Source organism: Corythoichthys intestinalis, chromosome 6, assembly GCF_030265065.1.
Source record: "Corythoichthys intestinalis isolate RoL2023-P3 chromosome 6, ASM3026506v1, whole genome shotgun sequence".
Taxonomy (NCBI): Eukaryota; Metazoa; Chordata; class Actinopteri; order Syngnathiformes; family Syngnathidae; genus Corythoichthys; species Corythoichthys intestinalis.
In genome coordinates this window covers 16,839,658-16,863,098 of record NC_080400.1, presented here as the reverse complement: position 1 = coordinate 16,863,098, position 23,441 = coordinate 16,839,658, and the positions used below count along the sequence as shown (strand labels likewise).

Here is a 23,441-nt window from a genome sequence, read left to right as displayed (position 1 = left end):
TCGTTTATTTTGACAGCTCTAAGCATCACGTTTTGCTCGGACTACTTTTAATGCGGGACAACACGCTGTCACGTGCGGAGAGGAGGAAGGGGGAAAAAAACAACGACGCGGACGTTGCTAAATACTAGCCCGCACGATGCTACGTTGGTAACAGGTAGCGTCTGATGCATCTCATAGAGATCACATGTATGTTGAACTAGAGCTGTGCTCCAATACAGCCTGTGTCATACATTTATTTTGAACACTGCAAAAACTCAAAATCTTATCAGGACTTACAGTTTAGACTAACTTAAAACTTAACTAGAACTTAAAAATGGCTTGACACAAAGAGAAATTCAATTGAAACACATGGGGAAAACACCTAACTTTTAAGTGATGTGTGTTATCAAGCGTAACGGCATTTTTAGGTAAGATATATATATATTTATATATATATTAGGGCTGTCAAAATTATCGCGTTAACGGGCGTTAATTAATTTTTTAAATTAATCACGTTAAAATATTTGACGCAATTAACGCACTAGGCCCGCTCAGACAGATTTAAATGTCAGTACAGTGAAAGGCCAACTTGCTAATTGTGTTTTATGGAGTTTTTCCGCCCTCTGCTGGCGCTTGGGTGTGACTTGCATATGTTATGTGGCGTAATGTCGCCCTCTGCTGCCGATTCAGTGCAGCTGATTATTTGGGTTTCGGCGCGCTTTTCTGACGTGATTATACGTCGACGCGAACTCACACTAATAGACAGTGCTATTCAGACCAGCTAACGTCCGCATCCAGTATTCAGTGGCAGTTCTCATAGCCCCATCACACTGTTTGTGTCTAATACATGCATCGCTTGTGAGTTATATTCCTCCTTTGTTTATATTCATGAGTATTAGATAGTTATTGATGATGTGTATTTGAATTTGTTCACATATAAGGTGAAATGCAGTTAAATTGTTAGATGCTTGTGAGCTAATTGGCTAGTGCTACTGCTCAAATGGACACGTGTGTGTACATTTTATGTTATTTTGTGATTTATGCAAGTTATTGACACATTGCCAAGAAATGTGCTCCTGTCAAAAAGAGATGACTTCAGTAAAGCCCATGCAACTTTGCCACACCGTCTGATTTCTTTTTGGAACTTATGTTCGCTATCTGTCAATTTGTGTACTCACACACATTGAGGACAGAATAGGGCTACTAGTTTATTTTTTGATTGAAAATTTTACAAATTTTATTAAAACGAAAACATTAAGAGGCGTTTTATTATAACATTTCTATAACTTGTACTAATATTCATCTTTTAAGAACTACAAGTCTTTCTATCCGTGGATCACTTTAACAGAATGTTAATAATGTTGATTTATTGTTATAATAAACAAATACAGTCCTTATGTACCATATATTGGATGTATATATCCATCTTGTCTTATCTTTCCATTCCAACAATAATTTACAGAAAAATATGGCACATTTTATAGATGGTTTGAATTGCGATTAATTGCGATTAATTACGATTAATTAATTTTTAAGCTGTAATTAACTCGATTAAAAATTTTAATCGTTTGACAGCCCTAATATATATTTTAATAAGATCTAAAGGTTTTTTGAGTGAAAGCAGTGAATTTGTCTTTTTTAAATTTTTTTTTTAATTCTAGTTACATCTGAGATGCAATTGTTGGCTGTTTTCAACAATATACATCGAAAATAAAGACATTGATTGAATGAAAATGGTTCAAGATTAGATGAAATGTCTTGTTTTCTCATGTATATTTATAATTGCTCTTCACTTAAAAATATATTTGTTTTATCCGATTAATCGATAGAATTTTCATTCGATTATTCGATAGCTGCAACCTAGTTAAAAGTACTAGAGGGTAATACAACCAAAAAGTATCTTCGAGGCAATGAAAAAGTTGTTAAAAAAAATGAAATAAAAACAAAAATAGTGAGTACTCGACGCTTCTAACCGATGTGCGAATGCGTGCGGATGGTTGCGCAAGCGCGCTGAGCATTGTGTAGGATGTTTCGCCGCATAGTACGGAAAGGCCGAACACCGGTCATGATATACAATTAATTAGAGGCGTGCGAAATTTCCGATTCTTAGATTATTCGCGATTCGGCCGTGGAAGATTCGAGAAACGAAGAAAAGATTCACAAACATCCAAATTCCGATTATTGAATTTTACCAGGTAAAGCGGAAATAAAACAGCGCAGTCTTCAGGAAGCAATTAAGAACGAACCGAGAGTAAATATCACGTTCAACTCATGCCGCTAGATAAAAAAAAAAACAATGCCTGACTGCGGCTGTCAGCCACAACAAACATACGGCAACATACGGCAGCTATCACATATATCTAGAACTAGATGTGAAATTACAGACGACGGCCGTGTTAGATCATATACCAAGAACTAGATGCGAAAGACACTTTCCCGCGCTAGTAAACAAGTGCCATCTTAAAGCAGTAGACTTCTCTAGAAGGCTCTGTTGTAGTGAACCTAATTACTTTTTATCTAAAAAAACAAACAAAAAAAAACAACCCCAAATCGGCAAAATCTTGACTTGAATCTATCCTTAAATGATGAAACAGTTTTAAAACTTTCACACCAAAAGTAGACAGAAAGGAAATTATGGAATAACGGGAGCAATTTTAACGACTTTAACGGTTGATTCAAAACATTAAATTAATGTAGTTTAAAGCTACAAATACAGAATGCGAACTTGAGTATTTTATTTACGGTTTTTAACAGTTGACTTGATACTGAAATAGTAGTTTCTTTAGCCTGAGAGGATTTTTGAACAATTTTGGAACTAGTGTACAAAAAATATAAAGGGGGGGGGGTCTGGTTGTGGATCAATAATCGATTTATAATTGAAACGGAGCCTCTGAATCGTAATCGTATCGTTAGGTGCCCAAAGATTCCTACCTCTACAATTAGGTCTGCGGCTGTGTTTTATCGCAGAGTGCGTGCACACATGTACACGTGTGTTGATAGCATATGACACTCCAGTTCCTTTCACAGATGTTTATTGATAACACGTCGTAGAATTAAAGTTCAGGCGTACAAAAAAAGGAAACTACATATCACACATTGTAAAACTTTAGCATTGCTACATTGAGGCTAATAGGGAAACAAAGACAACATACTAACTTTAGCCTGCTATAGAACATTGGCAGTCTTCTCCAAAATGCAAACTTGCGGTGACACATCAAACATGAAAAATCGCTGTTTAAAAGCATTTGCAAGTGGAAAAAAAATCTATTACTGACAACACATGCATGACGAAAAAAGTGCACTTTTTTTATGCAGTGTAAAGCTTACTGTTAGCGGCGTAATGAACATACTTCCGGTGAACATTTGAAAATAAAAGCACGTCTTGTTCAACAAAAACGATTTCTGGAGTTAATCTCACATACTTCAGCTTGTACACAAAGATTTAAAATGACACCCTTGATGAAAAATGTGATTGGCAATGAATAATTTGGCTTCAAATTTTTACCGTAAACTTTGCGGAACAAGATGACAGTTGTTTTGGAACAAATGCTGTATCAACACTTTTGATGGACTAGTTTGCAGAGAACAAAAACGGCATTGGGTTTCTCATCTATTTCATATTCTGCACTTGGCTAGCTTTCAAATGACTCGTTCTGCATTGTTTCTTTAAAAAAAATATTTTTAGTATAGTTTAGAGCTGAAACGAATACTCGAGCAACTCTAGTTTAAAAACTGATCCGAGTAATTTTATTCACCTCGAGTAATCGTTTATTTTGACAGCTCTAAGCATCATGTTTTGCTCGGACTACTTTTAATGCGGGACAACGCGCTGATGTCACGTGCGTAGAGGAAGAAGCAAAAAAAAAAAAAAAAAAAAAAAATAACTGCAACCGACAGCCGCTACAAACGACGCCGACGTTGCTAAATACTAGACCGCACGATGCTACGTTGGTAGCAGGTAGTGTCTGATGAGTCTTATAGAGATCACATGTATGTTGAACTAGATGCAAAATGACAGACTTGGCCGCGTCTGGGCAGTGTTTGTAAACAGCCGCCATCTTAAAGCAGTAAAGCGCTAATAAATGAGATTAATGTTACTGTCATTAGCTCAAGTAACGTTAGCCCTGCGGAGGGCTAGGTTTCTATTAATTATGACCACTTTCGATGCGTGGCTAACGTGTCTTACATACAGGCTTTAACATAACATAACGTTGTGGAGTGATGAGGGTGTAAAATAAAAACTCAATAATGCTAACTATCAATTTTAGCTCAGTAGTCATTGCTGGATAAAACACTAAGTAGCACTGGTCCCTAATGTGCTCCAATACAGCCTGTATCATACATTTATTTTGAACACTGCAAAAACTCAAAATCCTATCAGGACTTCGACTAAATGGCTTGACACAAATAGAAATTCAATTGAAACACGTGGGGAAAAAATCCTAACTTTTAAGTATATATATTTTAATAAGATCTAAAGGTTTTCTGAGTGAAAGCAGTGAATGTCTTTTTTTTTTTAAATCCTAGTTACATCTGAGATGCAATCTTTGGCTGTTTTCAACAATATACATTGAAAATAAAGACATTGATTGACTGAAAATGGTTCTACATGAAATGTCTTGTTTTCTAATGTATATTTATAATTGCTCTTCACCTAAAAAGGTTTTATCCGATTACTCGATGAATCGATAGAATTTTCAGTCGATTACTAAAATATTCGATAGCTGAAGCTCTCATAGTTTGTGTTTTAACAATTTATTTCATTTGAATGGGTGATTTATTAGGATGTACTGTCACTACATTAGTGGTTGAATTGGTCAAAACAAGGAAGTGACACATTAACTCTTAGCCTGCCATTTGACAATGGTAATGTCCAATTCACTTAAACTGGGAGGACCACATGTGGATGCTCATTTTCAGTGGCATTGGTGGCGGTAGACATCCAATCCGTTTTGATGCATTTATTATTCGGCCGAAAATAAACAGGTGCAGTCCACATGAGATCGAGTTGCCATGAATGAGCCCCGCGAATGAATCTGAGTTTGAAATCCCTGCTCTAAACAATCGATTACCGCAGTTAAAAGGTTGAAATTCTCAGAATTTGTACTTACATTTTTTTTTCTTCCGGCAGGGTTAAAAATGATCATGAAGACACACAAGCGCAAGCTCCAGCCGGATCAGTCTTCAGAGGATTCCCCATGCAGTGGTGCAGTAGCGTGGGAGAAACAACGGCAATTTGTGTTCAGCGTCTCCTTGCGCAAATACCGTCGGGACCAGGAGCTGCCCGAGCCCAGCCTACGGAGGTCAGTCCTTATTAGCAACACGCTACGACAGGTAGAAGCGTGTTTGGCGTCGCCGCCGGAGAACAGCTCGCCGTCTCCTGCCAAGCATCAACGTATGGCAGAAGCCGAGGACTGGACGTCGCTGTCAACAGACCCAGATTTTGGCATCACGCCCGCCGTCTCGTCTATTCTCAGCGGGTTGGACTCTGATGCGTCGCCGCGAGCGGCGCTGCGGTCCCTGGAGAACCTCCAATCCTGCCCGGACACCGGCATGTCGTGGCTGAAGCAGCAGGTCCGAGGCACGCACGGCCAGGACCTGATGGAGTGGGAGGCCGGCGTGGAGGCGGCGCGTTCCAGCTACCTCAAGGACGTCACGGCCGAAGACATGTTCCAGGACATAGACACATCCCAGTTGGAGAGTGACGCGGCCGCCCTCAGCCTACGGGCCGAGGAAATCCCGTATCACGGCGCAAAGGGCCTGCCGTCCTTTTCTTCTTTCAGCTCGCCGACGACGTCCCTCAGGGACGGCTTGGATCTGGAGCACTTGGTGACTATGCTGGTCGAATCCTGACGGGTTTGAACGGGAGATGTTGGAACGTTCTATCCAGATTCTTTGCAAACTAGTAAGACAACGGCATAAAATGCTGAAAGTGCAAGTAAGTTGTATTAGTCCTTTAAATTGTCTTACTAGAAAAGACATTGCTATAAATGCGGAAAACGTGTTTCAACTCATTTGCTGCCGTTGACAGTAATGGACGAACCAGAGTTGCTTTAAAAGTGAGCCGTTTTTACATTAATCACAGTAACTTTGGAATATTACTATTTACAACATTTCTGCTGTTCAGCTTTTTTCCATAAATTGACATTGGCTGCCATTACACGCTAGACGTCCAGGAGACTGTTCGTTCATTCACTCCGCCCAGTCAAAAGATTTGACGGCACTAGACATCCATGGAAATAATCAGACGGAACTGTCGAAACACTAAAATGTTACGTGGAATCTTCCGTGAAGAAAAGTTTTGCCTCGTATTTATCAAAGCAGTTTGTATGAAGATATTTTTGTCTTACTTTTGGTCTGTTTTGTATTCATGAAACTTTTGTTTCCTTGTCGGAGTAAACGCACTTTTTTTTTTTCTTGGACGTTTTGAAATACGCCTTACTGAGCAAAGTTACATTTCTTCTGACAGTGTTCCAATAAGACTCAAATGTTTTTATTTTGTGCTTGTTTTTTAAAATGGAGGGCACAATGCCCGTGTTGTAACTTCTTCAAAGAGATTTGTAACATTTTTCACTTGTACTAATATTTTTGTTAAATTGTTATGATACAAGTGTTGTCTGGGCTTTTTTTCCCTCCCCCCTCTCCAACTCAATCCCTTAATTCAACATCTTTATTACTGAACAAGTTACTGTACAGAATCTTGGTTAAAACATAATCAATAAAGTGCATCTCAAGCATTCACATCACATATTTGGCCCTAAACCACTATGAAAAACACATTGACAGCAATAAACTTTCAATCGGTTTTGACAAAATTGCTTGGATGTCTATTTCCGATAACTGCCGGGGATTGATAAACTGTTCGAGGGAGCAGTTAGACGCTATGAAAACATACCCGAAAAACATACTTTGGCATCCTTAGGCTGTGACGCATCCATTTAAAGTTCATCAGAAACCGACTGATGTTTCTTTTCAGTTCTTGGGCTGAAAATTCACGTCACCGGTCACCCACGGAGTTGTACGAAGGGCGCTTTTGTCCGCCGCCGTTCTCCACGATGGGCCGACGGTCCTCGTTGGGGTCGGACACCTCGCAGCGTGGCAGCTGCAGGTAAGTGGTGAGGCCGTGCAGGTCGGCCATTTTGTGGAAAGCACGCAGAAGCAGGTACATCATCATCAGGCCCAGGAACAGGTACACTGAAAGGCACATAAAACATTCTCAAAAGTGAATTGAATTTCTGAATTAGGGATGTTGCGAAGCTGATTTTTTTTTTTTTTTTTTTTTCCCCCCCACTTCCGATTCAATTAAGATATGGGCATTTTTAGCAGCCTTTTTAATTTCAGTCATATTTTAGTCATTTCAAAATGTGTTTTAGTTGATTACTCAAAAATGTATTTGAAAATTAAACAAGCACATACCGTATTTTGTAGCATCTACAACGCCAATTTCATGATAATACTGTACAGGAAAATAGTTCAATTTTTTCAATGAATTATACCCTCCTGGTTTAAGATGGCGCTCGCTATGCAAAATGCAAAAGCTGTGCTAATGCTACAAGTTACATTTAATGTGTGATAGCACAGGCATTTAAAGGCTAAAGCAAGATTGCATATTCTCTCTTGCCAAGGCAAGAAAACAAATCTTACATAAAAAGCATGGCCGGACCCAGATGAGATGGGGACGCGCAGCATGTCAAATGAGTGACACCGCCAAGCTGACGTACCCCTCTTATAATACGTCAAAATGTTTTGTTATCGTTGAAGAAAAAATTGTTATGGGTATCGGCACTGACAAAACATTTCTAGATGAGCAATAATAAGTAATCCCTGCTGGTACCTCCTCAAGAAATGCTCTGTGACAATCATTAGTCGATAGAGAGGTAGTCTCACACAGCAGAAATGCTTGATGGTTGCCCATGTAATAGTTTGATTTACAGCACCCAAAAAGCGCCATGTTGCTAAAAATGTGAATACTGGATCTGATCTTGTGACCAAATCAGATACTCCATAAATAGCTATATCGGGCTTCACTGCCGATGCAAACACTGAGTATCGGATTGGGACATCACTAATCCGAATCCCTTTATAGGGCACTCATTTAACCCCTTCAGGCATAATGGTCATTACAGTGGACAGCTATTCAAAAGTTTGAAACTTAAGACCTTTAACCTTTTACAGGGCAAGTGACCATTTTTGGTCATTAAAATAACTTAATCAGCAGTTACAGTACGTGGCGGATAACACAGACAAGACTGAAAAAGCAGTTGTTGCTCTTGCACTCCTTAAAAGAAACTGCTGTATTTTAAGCCATAACAACTGTTGGGTTTGATGGACCAATGTGTCTGTATGCTGCCATAGCAGATTCATGGCGCATTAAGCCACCAAACTTTTTAATTTGCCCTTTTTACCGTGGAAACCCCCGTTTACAGATGTCGCGCAACCACTTTTGTTTCAACCCAGCCATGAAAACAAGGTAAGTAATTATATTATTCAAAATGTCATTTTTTAGCTTAGAATCATTAATTGATGTCTAATCTTTCATTTAAAAAAAAAAAAAAAAAAGGGGACAAAAAATTATTCACTCGCATATTTTACTTTTAAACAAATTACGTCACAATGAAAAAAATTGGCGTCCGTAAAAAAGTATATAAAGGATATCTACCTCATAACTATCACGAAATTGTATTTTTTTGTTAGTCGCATTTTCCCCGATATGTTAGATGATAATCGATCCAAACAAAGAAAAATTGAAAAAAGCATTTAAAAGTGTATATATATATATATGAAAAAAAAAATCTCGACCACTCTCCGATGTCTGCGATTTCTGCATCACGACCCTTGTTATATTACCATGTTTAAAAAATTTTTTTTTTAAATAATGCCCTCCTGTCCAAAAATTTTCTTTCCCCAGAAAATTGAGATTTTAAGCTTTCCAATCACACATGCATACTGGACAATTTTGAAATTTGGCCAAATTGGGGGTCTCAGAGCGGAACTTCAAGTCACCTGAGTGTTTTCCGCCATATACTCGTATATTATTATTAGTCATTATTGTATTTAAAAAATATATATGTAGATGAAATCTTCATAATGTTAACAAAAGCTAAATTAATGACATTGAAATTAATAAAAACAAAGGTCAACCGATATATTGGCCGGGCGATATATGGACTTTTTCCCCAAGATCAGCCATTGGCCGATATGATCGTACTTAACTTTATGACTGTCGACTCACTGATATATCGGCTGGCCGATATATGGCTTTCTTTTCAAGATCAGACGATACAAGATCTGTTAACATTGTGATTTTGCACCATCTAGTGGACAGTATTACAAAAGCAAGCAGAAGAAATACAGGGTGCACCAAAGTAAACTTTTTAGCACTCTAAAAAAAAAAAAAATAAATAAATAAATAAAATGATGGAAGTATTTATTCACAGTAAATAAAACCCTAAACATGCCATTATAGAAACAATTATGGAATTCCCCCCCCCCCCAAATTATGTCCTTTCACAGGTGTCCTCATGTACGAATGTGTTCTTGAAATCTGCAGAGGACTACTGTTCAAAGACAGGAATTTTTTAAGTGTGGGCATGAACAAGTGGCAGCACTGCAAGATGGTGCCCTTCAGCAGGTAATCACTGCAATTTTAGTAACCATAGTGAATTCAGGATGAAGTTCACAGTATCCCAGCGGTCAATGAGGACTCAACAGTAGATGATTGCAAGAATGCATTTGTTCAGGAGGACGCCATTTAAATGGGGGGGGGGGTGGGGGGGGATGCACACCTACTCCTCCCAGTGCCTCAGCAGAGCTCTAAACATCCTCAAGGATAGCTCACATCCTGGTTTCCAGCTGTTTGAACTGCTCCCCTCTGGGAAACGCTATAGGCGTTTAAAAGCAGGAACAGACTGAGGAACAGTTTCTTTGCTAAAGCCATCTCCACCCTGAACTGCCATATGTAACACCACATCACCCAATGTCCAATATTCATTTACATGCAATATTCACGTGTATTATTAACGTGCAATATTTATATTCAATGCCTCACTGTCAACTGTTGCTACTTCAATTCACACACACACACTATGTGCAATACTTACGTGCAATATTAACGTGCAATAATCAATGCCTTCAATGTCAACTGCTGCTACTTCACCTCAATTATTTGCACTACCTAAACATGGGACTACCTCATCACATTTTACATTTATTTAGATCTTATACACTTGCAAGACACTTTGAGACTTTTACTTATCCTGCACTGAAACGGAGATGCTCCACAATTTCATTGTCCAACTGTATAATCACAACAAAGGGCTATTCTATTCCATAATTTCAATTACTATGAATAAAATACGTTTCTTCCATCAGTCTTGGTTTTATTGGAATGTGCAAAAGTTCCCGTTTTTTCGGCTCACCCTTTATTTAATTCTATTCAATACATATATATTTCAATTGGCTTTCATTATAAACAATAACTACATCAGCCTCATTTGTCAGCTTCTAAAATTGGCAACTGGCTGATTTTTTTTGAAACTCCCATATAAGTCGACCTTGAAACAGAAATACTTGGGGATGGAACCACAGTGTAAAGCATAGTTAATTTGTTTCCCATAGTATTTAATGTGTTGCATGCTATTGGTGGCGACAGATGTCCAATTTATTACAACAGATTATGAATGCTCATATCTCACAGCCATTGATGGCGATAGACGTCCAATCTTTTTGACTGGGAGGTGTGAATGAAAAATGTTCACAGACAAAATTAACATTATTTCGCTCCTCACACTCAAAATGGATTGGATGTCTAGTGACGTCAATGGCAGCCAATGAGTTAGCGTAGACGCAATCCTAGTGACAATTGAAGTGAAATTCATGCCAAAGGTGAAAAAAACAAGGTCTATGATTCCTGCTTTGAAGGCTACATAGTCACATGCACGACAAACTCCACCCACAATTTGGCAGCCACTAAACTCAAGGATTATGACCTGAGAGTGAACGCTGACCAGGGGATTAGTTGCCTTATTTGGGTCCCGTTTAAAGATTTTTAAAGCAACATTTTATTAACGCATTCACTGCCATTGATAGCAATCAACGTCAAATCCATATGAATGCATTTCAGTGGCAGTGACAAGAATAGGCCAATCAATCAGTCCATTCTGATTTTTGTGCCTCTTTTTAGAAAATATTGTATTTTTTTTCTAAAGAAAAAAAAACACTAAAAATCTCGCAAAAGAATATTTTCCATTTAAAAATAATCTTTTTTGGGGGGGGGGGGTAATATTAAACAACAAAAAAAGTAAGTACTCTATATATTTTTTTCCTAGAAAATATTTCGATTATAAAAAAAAGGGGGGGGGGTTGTAAAATTTTTCTTTAATTTTACTTTGAAAAAAAGGGTAAACTAAATAGTCTGATTTTTTTTTTTTTTTTTTTTAAAAAGGCGCAAAATTCAAATTTCCATTTGTTTTTAATTAGAAATACAAACAAACAAACAAAAAGAATAGTTTTTCAGGGCTCCAGGCTAATATTTTTTAGTAGGAACACAGTGGCCCCTAACTTAATATTTTAGGGACACATCCAGAAGATTCAGATGTGCACACTGTAAATGGACATGCAAAGTTTCACTGTTTAACCAATAAATACTTTTATAAAACTAAATACTTATGAGTCAATATTTTATTCTCTATCAGTTTTGACATCAACCAGTAGACTGCTTAGAAATTAGGTTGGCTACATGGACATGGAAACGGAGTGTCCCATTCATGACAAATGAACATATATATGGCGGAAAACACAGACAAGACTGAAAAAGCAGTTTCTGCTCTAGCACTCTTTAAAAGAAACTGCAGTATTTTAAGCCAAAACAACTGTTGTGTTTGATAGAATAATATGTCTATATGCTGCCATAGCAGATTTGTGGCGCATTAAGCCCCCAAACTATTTTTAATTTGTCCGTTTTACCCTGAAAACCCAACCCAGCCATAAAACAAAGGTAATAAATTATATTATTTCAAAATGTGTCGTTTTTAGCTTAGAACAGGGGTGCACATAAGTGGTCCGCATGCGCGCATGCGTACTGGACGTAGACAAACGCGCTGGCCCTCAACGGCTTCCTTACGCTTTTGCGTACCGATGGCTGACCACTGTGTGGCAGACACGAGAAAATCACTTCACAAAACGTCAAAGAGGCAGGCCCCACTGAGTAATTATTTCCGTGTTCCCCCACCCCCGTCAAAAGACAGACAGACGACAGAGACGTCACCGAAGCTACCGGAAAAAAGGACTTTTGCTGAAAAGTGGCTGCAGGAGGTACCACGGCTAGAAGCAAATGATGCTCGCACGGAAATGTAGTGCAACATTTGCCGTGAGAATCCCAATGTCGTTAATAAGAGCAGCGCATTTTTAGCCTGGTACACCAGACTCACCGCTGTTCCAGCTATTGAGTCTGGCCACCATTCAAGCGGATACAATTTCCAAGGCGGAGCAAGCCACAGCAAACAGACAGCGGAGTGGACCAATCAGCAACGGGCAGCGCAGACTCCCCGTTAGTAAAGCGACGAGAGCAGGACGAGGGACTTGCGCGCGGAAGTGAACGTACGAGGAGAGCGGAGTTTGTTCAACATGGCTAGCGCGGGACAGACTGTTGTCAATGACTTGTGTCGATGTGTTTTTGGTAATTTAAAACTGATTTTACCGTGGATTGGAACATATTCTCGGCTCTCCTGTTCAGCTTTGTTGTGGAGACGACTTCCGACGCGCAAGACTGACGTTGCTCGTTAAGAGCACGTCACGCAAATAAACGAATCTGATTTGTCGACTGATTTTGTACCTGCTCGAAAAGGCTGTTAATGGGATGGTTCCCAGACTATTTCTCTCAGTGTTTGAAAAATACAGGGAGAAAAGTCTGGCAGAGCCAGGCAAGCGCATTTTATGTCGGGTCAAAGAATTTTAGCCATCCAAACTTTGAAAAGCACGAAAAAAACAGCATGGTGCAATTAAGCAAACTATCGATGTCAAACAGGACCCCACTCGCCCTATGGACAAGTGGCGAAAAAAAGTTATTGAAGAACAGCGCCATGCACTGACAAACGTGTTTTTGCTCGGATTTCACAAAGCTAAACATGCACGTTCAATGAGCTCTTATTAGGAGGACATCCCACTTTTACAAAGGCTTGGAGTTAATGTGGGAGCCGCATATGAATGCCCTTTATTTTAAATTAGTGCTTTTATGTTTATTTCTTTACATTTCACTTCAAAGTAATGGCAATTTTTTTGTGCCAGTTGATGTTAATCGTTTATATAATTAATTAAAGGTAATTGGCTCTAAGTAAAGCTTGTCATAATTTTATCGCATCAGGCGGGTCGGCTCTCAAGCTCAATGAGGACTAAGTCACATCTCCAGGTCCTCCTCTGAGAACCTGGGCAAAAAAAATATGTGCAGCCCTGGCTTAGAATCATTAATTGATGTCTCATATTTCGTTTCAAAAAAAGACTTTAAATTATTCACTCGCATATTTTGAACTTTTAAACAAATTATGTCATAATGAAAAAATATGGCGTCTGTAAAAAAAAGTCACCGATGTCTACCTCATAACTATCGCTGAATTGTATTTTTTTTGTTACTGTCGCATTTTCTCCGATATGTTAGATTAAATAATCGATCCAAACAAAGAAAAATTACATAAAAAAAAAAAAAAAAAAAAAATTTAAAGGGTAAATATATGAAAAAGAAAATCTCTACCGCTCCTTGATGTCTGCGATTTCTGTAATTCTCTCTCGCGTGCGCTCACCTCCAGATAGGGGTGTGCTGTTAAAAAAAAATATTTTAAAAAAAATTTTATTTTTTAAAATATTTTACTTTGTTTTATGGCTGGGTTGAAACTGGGTTGCGCTACATCTGTAAACGGGGGTTTCCAGGGTAAAACGGACAAATAGAAAATAATTCGGGGGCTTAATGCGCCATGAATCTGCTATGGCAGCATATTGACATATTGCTCTATCAAACAACAGTTGTTTTGGCTTAAAATACAGCATCTACTTTAAAGAGGGGTGCAAGAGCAGAAACTGCTTTTTCAGTCTTGTGTTTTCCGCCATATATATACTGGACTGTCTCAGGAAATTAGAATACACAATATTCTAATTTTTTGAGACAGTCCTGTGTATATATACAGGACTGTCTCAGGAAATTAGAATACACAATATTCTAATTTCCTGAGACAGTCAGGAAATTAGAATATTGTGTATTATAGGCGGAGTTTGACTTTTGGGCCAGAAGGGCACAACATGTCGATGACCCCAAAACGCAGTGTCAGCAATAAAATTAACTTACAAGAATATTTATAATAATAAGTTGAAAATGAGCATTTTTTTGTTTTCCATCATTCTTGAGGGTAATTTTAAATCAGGCTGCTTAGGACAGCTACACTCGCCAAGATCGTCATCCATTGAATATGGTACGCCTGCTGGTGTCGTGCCAATGTAGTTACCCCAGTCAAAAAATGTATCCCCTGGGCGGAGCCATATGGAGGTTGATTTGTGTCTTCTTTATACGATCAAAAAAATTGTTTGAATGCAAAAATAAATTTGAAACTCAAAAAAATGCTTTTGAAAGCTATTTTTCTTTCAATTTTTGTTTGATTGCAGTCTGTTTTTTTAATGAAGCAACTTTTTTTGATTGAAGTAATGTTTTTTTTTTATTTGGGCCACATTTTGGCTAGGATATTCGTGTCTTTATTATTCAATAAAAAAATAAGTTGCTTCAAACAAAAAAAAATCACTTCAATCAAAATAAGAAAAAATTAAATCAGAAAAAAAAGCTTTTGAATGCGAAAAAAATATTTGAGACTCAAAATTTGCATTTGAACAGTATTTTTTTTATTTAAAAAGTTTGATTTTAGCGATCCTTTTTGTGTTTGGGCCATATTATGGGTAGGACATTTGTGTCTAAATCATTCAATCCCCCAAAAATTTGCTTTAATCAAAAAAAATCTTTTCAAACAAAGAAAAAAATCATTAGAAAAATAAAATTGCCCTCTCCTAATTTTTTTTTTTTTGTAAATATGCAAACCAAATGACCATCTAAGGTGCTAGTCACATGATCTGCTTGAAAAATAATTTTGACCCATTATAAACATTTTTTGTTCATTTGATCCATTTTTGTTGTTTGCTTTAATGCTTTACAACCATTATATATACTGTATATAGGAAAGTCAATTACACGCAATGACACTTTTTGGCAACCAGGGGACCCCCCCCCCCCAAACTCTGCTTATGGTTGGCGCTCTACAAATTCCAAACCACGGATAAGTGGTGTGAGCGAGATAGCTTCAGCAAGCATGTTGCTTCCCGCCGTGTTTTGTTGACGTCATCATATAAGGCCTAAGGTTCTTGACACTATTCAGTGGTAAACTTTCGGTCTTTAAAAACGATGATGCATTTTTAGCTATTTATTATCAGACAACTCTAGTCCAATCCATTTGAAGTGGGAAGGTGGCAGAAACCCTCCCACTTAAAATGTATGTGACGTCTCAGTGGCAGCCAGGGTCAAGTTCTTTGCGCCCTCAAACTTGAAGAGATGTTTCTCTTTGTTCAGCTGACTCGATTGGTCGCGGCGAGTCACAATGGCGACTGACTTCTTACTTTTGAGACAAAAAGGCCATTCAGCTGGCTTTCTGATTGGATTACTGTAGACGGATGCGGAGAGGCAAACAGCTACCGTTACAGTTCTGAAGAACAGCGTGAACGGAACAGTCCCTGCCAAGCCAAGCACGTGGGGAGGCCGTGCCGCTTCTTGTTTGGACAGACGTGAGAAGACATGGGTCACGGAAAGAAAATTAGCCCGATAAAAATATAAAAAAGGAGCCACGTGTGACCACAAAGGTCCTAAATTCCACGCCCTGGCGACCTCATAAAACACTAAGATGAGAAAAATGAGTGACAGTAAGCATTTGGTGGCCAAGTGAGATGCCGGCCTCCAAACGGACAATTCTAGGAAATGCTCACAGAGAATGTGACCGGACTGCTTTGTTAGTAGTTTCTCACCCAGACAAACCTTGCTAGAGAAGATGCCACAAACGATTTTGATAGTCGACTAATCACCGTTTATTCTTACGAGTCGATTTATCGGTTCTTATAAAAATCAAGTGTTATTTATTGCTATAATGTTCAATGCCTTACATTTTCGCTGTAAATGTGCATTCGAAACAAAAACTCTTGTGTTGAGAAATGCTGGACTATGGATGTCATGTTAGTTGTAGCTTTATGCTTTAAGTTCTGTCAAGCTTTCCGATGCCCCGTTGCCTAATTGATTTATTTGGTGGTTTCGCCATTGCCAACTTTAATAAAAGTTTACGGAAGCAGATGATCAAGTCTCAACAAGTTGCAGACGTCCAAAATGGTGAAGCGATGAGTCTATGGTAGGGCTGCAACTCACAATTGTTTTTATAATCGATTAATCGGCCGATAAATTAAACGATTAATTGGCCAAATGTCACTTTTTTCAATTACCTTCACAATTTAACTAGGGATGTTGTAAGTAAAAATGAAGACAAAATGGTTGACTATTTCCTTCAAAAATATTACAGCTTCCTGACTTAACTGTCATGTACAAATGTACTGTTTTAAATACACAAAACTTGTTAAATTTTTTAAATCAAGGTTCTGAGTATATATACATAATACATGAAAAAAAATTCTCAGAACACAAATCAGACTAAAGTCCTGTTCATTCATTCATTCATTCAAAAAAAAAAAAAACAAAAAAAAAAAATGCTGCTGATTGACATTTTTTTGTTTTGTGGGCTAAATGTTGATATAAATTGTGTCAATGCCTCATTTATTTAAACAAACTAAACAACAAAATCGAATAAGAAGGCAGACTGTGAATGAATCGCTTTTCTTTTTCAAAGTTATTCATAAATACAATCCAATTTCAAAGCACACTCTCTCGTATGACCATTTAGTTTGAATGGGAGTTTTGTGTTGAAAGAATCTAAAAGCTGTTATTTGAATGGGTTTATGTTTGTGGTTTCTTTATAAAAAAAAAAAAAAGAAAGAAAGAAAACTTTACGATCTAACATTAACTCAGGTGCTAATATGCTTCTCCAAAACACAATACAAACAGACACTTAAGACGCTGATCAGCATGATCGCTAACTAGCTTAGCGCTCCGTCCTAAGTAGTAACATCTCATCAACAAAGAATACACACAATACAATTGGCTTCATTTACTCACCTCTGACGGAAGCACACTGGACCTAACAACACATACAACTCAAGGCAGATTAATCTAACTCTCGATATTCAATACTGATTCAGCAACTCAACCTGCGGTGTAGCAGTGAACTCTCTCTTGCTCTAATTACAGGCACGCCCGCAGCCTAACAGACACGGACCCAAACGGGACTGCACTTAGCTGCCGGCAATTATCGATTATCAAATTAGTTAGCAACTCATTTATTAATCTAATTAATTGATTAGTTAAAGCCTTCGTGTATGGAATATTTCAATCCGACACAAGGCACTCAGGATTTTGAGTATAAATAGGGTTCTTGTCCTTACTAAAGCCAAAAAAACAACTGGAGTCCAATGGATTAAGAAGTCGGGACTTACGGCATCACTCCCAGCTAAATGTCTTCAAAAGTAACAAGGATACCGACGTGTTTTCTTCAGGTAAAATCAGCTAAATTCAGAGGCTAACTAGCGAGCGGTCTTGCCAAAATGCTTTAGTCGAGGTAAGAACATTCATAAAATTGGATTTCACAGTTCTAGTTACTGTTATCGAATATTATATCTTACAAGGATGTCATCGCTATAACGTTTTATTATTATTATTTTTTTTAATGAACATAACACCCTAATAAGCGCCCTGAACTTATTTTTTCCCCCATGTAACATTCTGTGAAAAAAATGTTTCCTCTTCCTTAGAAATGTATTGGATTTAAAACAAAAAAAAATATTAACATAATTTTATAAAATAGGTGAATATAAAAGAAAAATTAAATCAATACTTCACTTTTGGAGTAAAGTTTTCAAATGAATGTTTACCAATTTTTTCCCCTTTAAAGTGTTTTCTAAAAATATATTAAAATATTCAGTTTCTTTTTTTTTATTACAAAAATAATTTTTTAAATAAAAATGAAAACAAAATTGAACATTGTTTTTGTTTAAACAAAAAGGATATTTAGTTTTCCCTATATTGTTGAAAATATTTAAAATACAGTAAAATTACAGTAATAGTAAAATTATGAAAACTTTCTCATTACAACTATTAAAAGTGTTTTATTTAAAATATTTTTTTAATTACAAACAATAAAAATCTAAAAAATTAAAACTACAGTTAAGAGGGTAAAAAAAAAAAAAAAAAGAGGATTCTTTCTCTTGTTGACAAAGTCTCTAAACAACCAGCTATCAAAATAGTTGATTCATTTGACAACAAATTGATAGATCATGGTAAACCTAGCTGCTACTTCAATTGAGAGCAACAAATAGTGGCCGAACAGTGGTCGTAAAAGTCTACTCACCCATAACGGCGACCTGGTAGACCTGCTTGAACTCCTGCTGAGGCCTAGCGGCGGGCACCAAGTCCCCGAGTCCAATGGTGCACAGGGAGATAAAACAGAAGTAGAACCCATCCAGGAAGGACCAGCCGTCCTCTACGATGCTGAAGACGGCCGCCGGCGCTGCAAACAGACACAGCAGCACCAGCGCCAGCAGTGACAAGAAGTGCACGCCGGCTGCCGGGCGGGCTTCCAGGCCGCAGCGCTGGAGTTGGCCCAAAGGCGCCGCCACCAGAGGATACATAAGCCTCTGCACGCACGCAGTCAGGACCAGCATGGTGAAAGGAACGCCCAGCAAAGCGTACACGATGGAGAAGATCTTGCCCGCCGTCGAAAGCGGCGTTGTGTGACCGTAACCTAAACCGTACAGAAAATATTTACATTACCAAAAAGTACTGAAGTATCGATACTCAGTTTTTTTTGCGCTATCACAGATCACCAGAAATAAGGTATGGTGTAAATTTAATTTTGCATTACTCTTTATAGTATATTTTTGCATTTTTCTTAACTCATTGGCAACCATTGATTGTGCTAGACGTCGAATTCATTTTGAAAGGGAGGAGCAAAAGGATTTGGACGTATAGCATAATCAATGGCACTGAAAGATGAGCATTCACAGCCATTCCTATCAGTTTAAATGAATTGGTTGTCTACCGTGTAACATCAGTGGAAAATTTTTAGGCTAGCGTGGCTAAAAAGCACAAGGTCAGAATAGGTCAGAAAGCACACTACCTTCCTGGAGGAGCTTCTGCTGCCTAGGTACACATTTTCTGGTGTAAATTGTTTGTCTATGCAAGATTTTGCATTAAAGTAACTCATTGTTCCAGGTATCTGTAAACCTTTAAAGAGCTAGCGGCTATTTTTGGTAATTAAAAAAAAAAAAAAAACATAACCCCATAAATACTTGGCATCCACATGATACAATTATTAGAGGTGGGAATCTTTGGGCACCTAACGATTATTGATGTACCCCCACCCCCGTGCCCCGCTTTTCATGTTTTGTACACGAGTTCCAAAATTGTTCAAAAATCCTCTCAGGCTAAGCCAAACTAATATTTCATTATCAAGTTAACAGTTAAAAACATTAAATAAAACACTCAAGTCACCATCCTGTATCAGCAGCTTTAAATGGTAAATGGTGTTATACTTGTATAGCGCTTTTCTACCTCTCAAGGTACTCAAAGCGCTTTACACTACATTGCCATCTACCTACTGGTGACACAGCACCAGGAGCAATGCGGGGTTCAGTATCTTGCAACCACATTCAATTTAATTTAATGTTGTGAATCATCCGTTAAAGTTTTTAAAATTTCTCCCGTTATTCCATAATTTTCCTTTTGTCTACTTTAGACATTTGATTAGCAGATGACTAGACACAGCCCTACCCTGACGCACACTGACACAACCCCGACAGAAATACATATCAACATGCTGCCTCCTCCTCCTTCAAAAAAAAAAGGGGATATTAGACATTTTGTCCGGCCAGCAGCAGCCACTGTAATTAATGTAAAAAGACGTCAATGTTGTGGAGGCGGGGAACACGCCACTAATTTTGCAACTGAAATTTCAACCTGCATCAGTTAGCATATCATTAAACTGTGTGAACTTGCAAACCTGCAAAACCCGAGCTGCTTAGAGAGGTGTCCTGTCTGTGTTTTCTATTGTTAATGTTAATTAAACTGAGAAATGTAGTGAACTCTGCTGGAAACTAGATAACCAGCTAAACGTGAGCAAGAAGCTGCGAAGAGATTCCCAGGAAAGTGTTGACAGTTAAAATTAAAAAAAAAAAAAAAAACAAAAAAAAAACACGCTGCTGCTTTTCTTCTTGTAAACGGCCTGGTTTAGAAGAATGCTACAGCGTATTGTGACTTTATACTTTTGAAACCTATTTGTGCATTTATTCAATAATTAACACGTATTTATTTTCATCATTTAAAAATAATTTCATTTGCAGCCTATGCAGACTTTTCAGACAATCATACAATAATCATAATTGAGGTAGAAAGTTTAATTAATCCCGATTTAGATTTTTTTTCCCATAATTGCTCAACTTACTTAAACATACAGTGATCCCTCATTTTTCGCAGTTAATTGGGACCAGAACCCGCCGTGATAAGTGAAAAACCGCGAAATGCCCCCCCCCAAAAAACACAATTTTGTGTGTGTGTTCAAAATATTTATTCAGATTTATCATTGGAAAGAGATACATATAAGACATTTTTTCTTCACTTTTTTTCACCCCAAAGTATAATAAAAAAAAACTTTCATGTGTGTATACACACACACACACACACACACACACACACACACACACACACACACACATATATTTATTAATAAATTGTTTTTAAGCACTTCAAATGTAATAATTATGATTTTAAACATTTTAAACATGTTACTGTGCCACTGAATTATCCTTAAGAAAACCGTAGACCCCCCCACCCATTTTAAAAAAGTTGAAAAATGCTTGTCTTTATTAAATGCTTCATTGAGTGAGTCCACTCAAATCAGCACAAGCTGCTCACTTACACACAAAGAGTTGCCACAGCAATCGTTTAACAAGTTAAACGATGTTGACTCGTGCAGCGCTTTAAAGTCTCTGCTTACCAGTGTTTTTGGCAAGATCAAACCTTACCTGTCAGTCAATCATCGCCATCTTTTATAAGCAACTCCAGTGCACTGCCTGACCAACAACGAGCAGGGAGAGGGAGAGAAGGAGAATGAAACTACGGGATTTGCTTGGGACAGCTCATCTGTATTCATTTACTCATTTTTTTGATTGGGGAAAAAAAATCCGCGATGGATTGAGGCCGTGAAGTTTGACGTGCGAAGTAACGAGGGCTCACTGCCCACTCTTGTGGTGACGGACAATGTAAGCTAACATATAGTTTAGGGCTGCAGCTATCGATTATTTTAGTAGTCGATTAATCGATGAACCATTAGTTCGAATAATCGAGTAATCGGATAAGTAACATGAAAAATTAAATTACCAGAGCTGAGCCTCAAACGGTATTTAAAAAAAAAAAAAATTGGGATCTATGTGCAACAAAAGAACAATTGGCTAACTTACATATCAAAAGTCCGCTAGTTTAAATGCTATAAAATGCTAACTTTTTTTTACAATGCTCTTAACAAATGGTTCAGACTCATATTCCACAAAAATAGGTTAAAAATACCTATAAACTAAATAACGAATGCATTAAAAAAAAAAAAAAAACATTAGCTCAAACAAAAACGTAGCTTAAGTTGGTCTTAACAGGGAGCAGCTAAATTCAGCTATGTGAAATGAGGCAGACTAGAAGGCAGTGTATCCACCCAAATCAATAAAACTAAATGCAAACACTTTCAAAATAAACCATTAAAACACCACTTAAATTAAACAAATACTCGAAGCAGCAAAATTTAATTTGAATCTTTTTTTTCCTAATCGAATACTCAAGTTAATTGATTAATCGTTGCAGCACTAATATAGTTCCATCACGTACAGTATAGGTTAAGCAGTATCCCAAAGCGAGTGAAGGGGCCCCTTCAGAGAACTCACACACACAAGGCTTTCACTGGAACTGTCGTACTTGTCGCTGTGACAGTGCAGTAAAGCTGAGTGTGCTAAATCTGTTGGCCCTCTGGGGGCCCCTGCTGGCTGGGGTCCCTAAGCAATTGCCTGGTTTGCCTAATGGGACACGACGCCTCTGCCCATCACCCAGAAACGCAACCACTGTAAATTAACTTTATCTGAAGCAAGGGGGACTTCCCCGTTTTGAAAAATGATTTTCGCCCATGTATATATCAATTTTAACTTTTTTCATTTTTACGGCGGAAACACATCAGCATATTCGTGAGAAATATAGCCATGACCCTGTTCACCCAATCCGTTTGGTCTTATTAGTGTCCAGTCCCCGGCAAAAACTATACATGCATGTATAGTGTTCCTACCAATGTTGAGTCCAAACCTAAGCCCTTGATTAAAACCATCTGGTGGTGCGTCCGTTGACAGTCTGAAGTCAACGATTCCAAATATTCACAAATGTCAAGTTCAAGTTCTCAAGTAATCCACAGAAGTAAACACAAGCAAAATTAGCCTTCTAATGAACCTTTCACAGGCGTAATGAGCCTGAACGTCTCATTAGTTTTGGCGGTAAAGTGTTACCCAAACCATTTTCTTTGGGGTTTTCGTCTCTTTAGTTTCGGACCAAAAACGTCCACGTGGCAAAAATGAGTTTTCTCTGGGTAATTTCATTATGAAGTCTTTGAGAAAATGTCGAGATGTTGGAGCAGAATAACCCCAAAGGAAGTTTGTTTGCCTCACTCACCCACAGTGGTGACAAGCGTGTTGGCGAAGAACATGGCCGAGGTCAAGTCCCAGTTGGACGGGTCGCTGGAGGCGTTCCCGGATGCCGCCACGCCGTACCTGTTGGCGGCCAGCACCTGGCTCACGAAGTGGTCCAAGGAGGCAGCGGTCACGCAACTCTGGTTGAGGAAACGCCGCTTCAGAGCGTCCACCTCCCGGCGGAGCTGCTCTTCGACGGGCCGCTCCAGGCTAGAGAAGACCAGGCCGCCGAAGAGTAGGTAGATGACGTAAAAGAGGACGAAGCCGCTGAGGAGTAGCCACGACCTCCCTAGGGGATGCATGACTGGTATACAGCCGAACCGGGCCGGAGACGCTCCACTATCCTCGATAGAGCTTTGAGGGGGCCGGGCCCGGCCCGCGACGCCCCCCCTTCCGCTCTTCCCTCCCACGCGCTGGGAGAGGGGAGGAGTTCGTCCCGGAGGTCCCATCCTGGATCCTGGAGGCACAGTATCACACAATCACGTTACACAAACGTGTTTTATAACTAAACATTGTTGACTGTACACCCGTACGGAGATGTAGCTCCAATAGTTCGGTTTGGTTTTGACTGACTT

At 38.4% G+C, this 23,441-nt stretch overlaps 2 protein-coding genes across 3 annotated transcripts in view; one reads left to right on the top strand and one right to left on the bottom strand.

The window, feature by feature from the left end:
• LOC130917831 (SERTA domain-containing protein 2-like) overlaps positions 1–7,207 on the top strand; it is a 13,472-nt gene extending 6,265 nt beyond the window's left edge. For both annotated transcript variants that reach the window (XM_057839562.1, XM_057839561.1), the window contains exon 2: positions 5,111–7,207. In XM_057839562.1, coding sequence (XP_057695545.1) covers positions 5,119–5,832 — 714 coding nt within the window. In that variant the 5' untranslated portion in view covers positions 5,111–5,118 and the 3' untranslated portion in view covers positions 5,833–7,207. The remainder of the gene's footprint in view (positions 1–5,110) is intronic.
• On the bottom strand, positions 2,973–23,441 carry LOC130917829 (potassium channel subfamily K member 6-like). The gene is made up of 3 exons (XM_057839560.1): positions 22,850–23,441; positions 18,504–18,896; positions 2,973–7,173 (listed from the first exon to the last, which is right to left on the bottom strand). The coding sequence occupies exons 1-3, from the start codon at positions 23,313–23,315 to the stop codon at positions 6,977–6,979; spliced, it is 1,056 nt and encodes a 351-aa protein (XP_057695543.1). The 5' UTR covers positions 23,316–23,441; the 3' UTR covers positions 2,973–6,976.

Coding starts and splice junctions, on each gene's coding strand:
- LOC130917829 (XM_057839560.1), bottom strand. CDS start 23,315: ATGGGACCTCCGGGACGAACTCCTCCCCTCTCCCAGCGCGTGGGAGGG. Junction 18,897..22,849: donor CACGCTTGTCACCACTGTGG/GTGAGTGAGGCA, acceptor TGTACGGTTTAG/GTTACGGTCACACAACGCCG. Junction 7,174..18,503: donor CTACCAGGTCGCCGTTATGG/GTGAGTAGACTT, acceptor TGTGCCTTTCAG/TGTACCTGTTCCTGGGCCTG.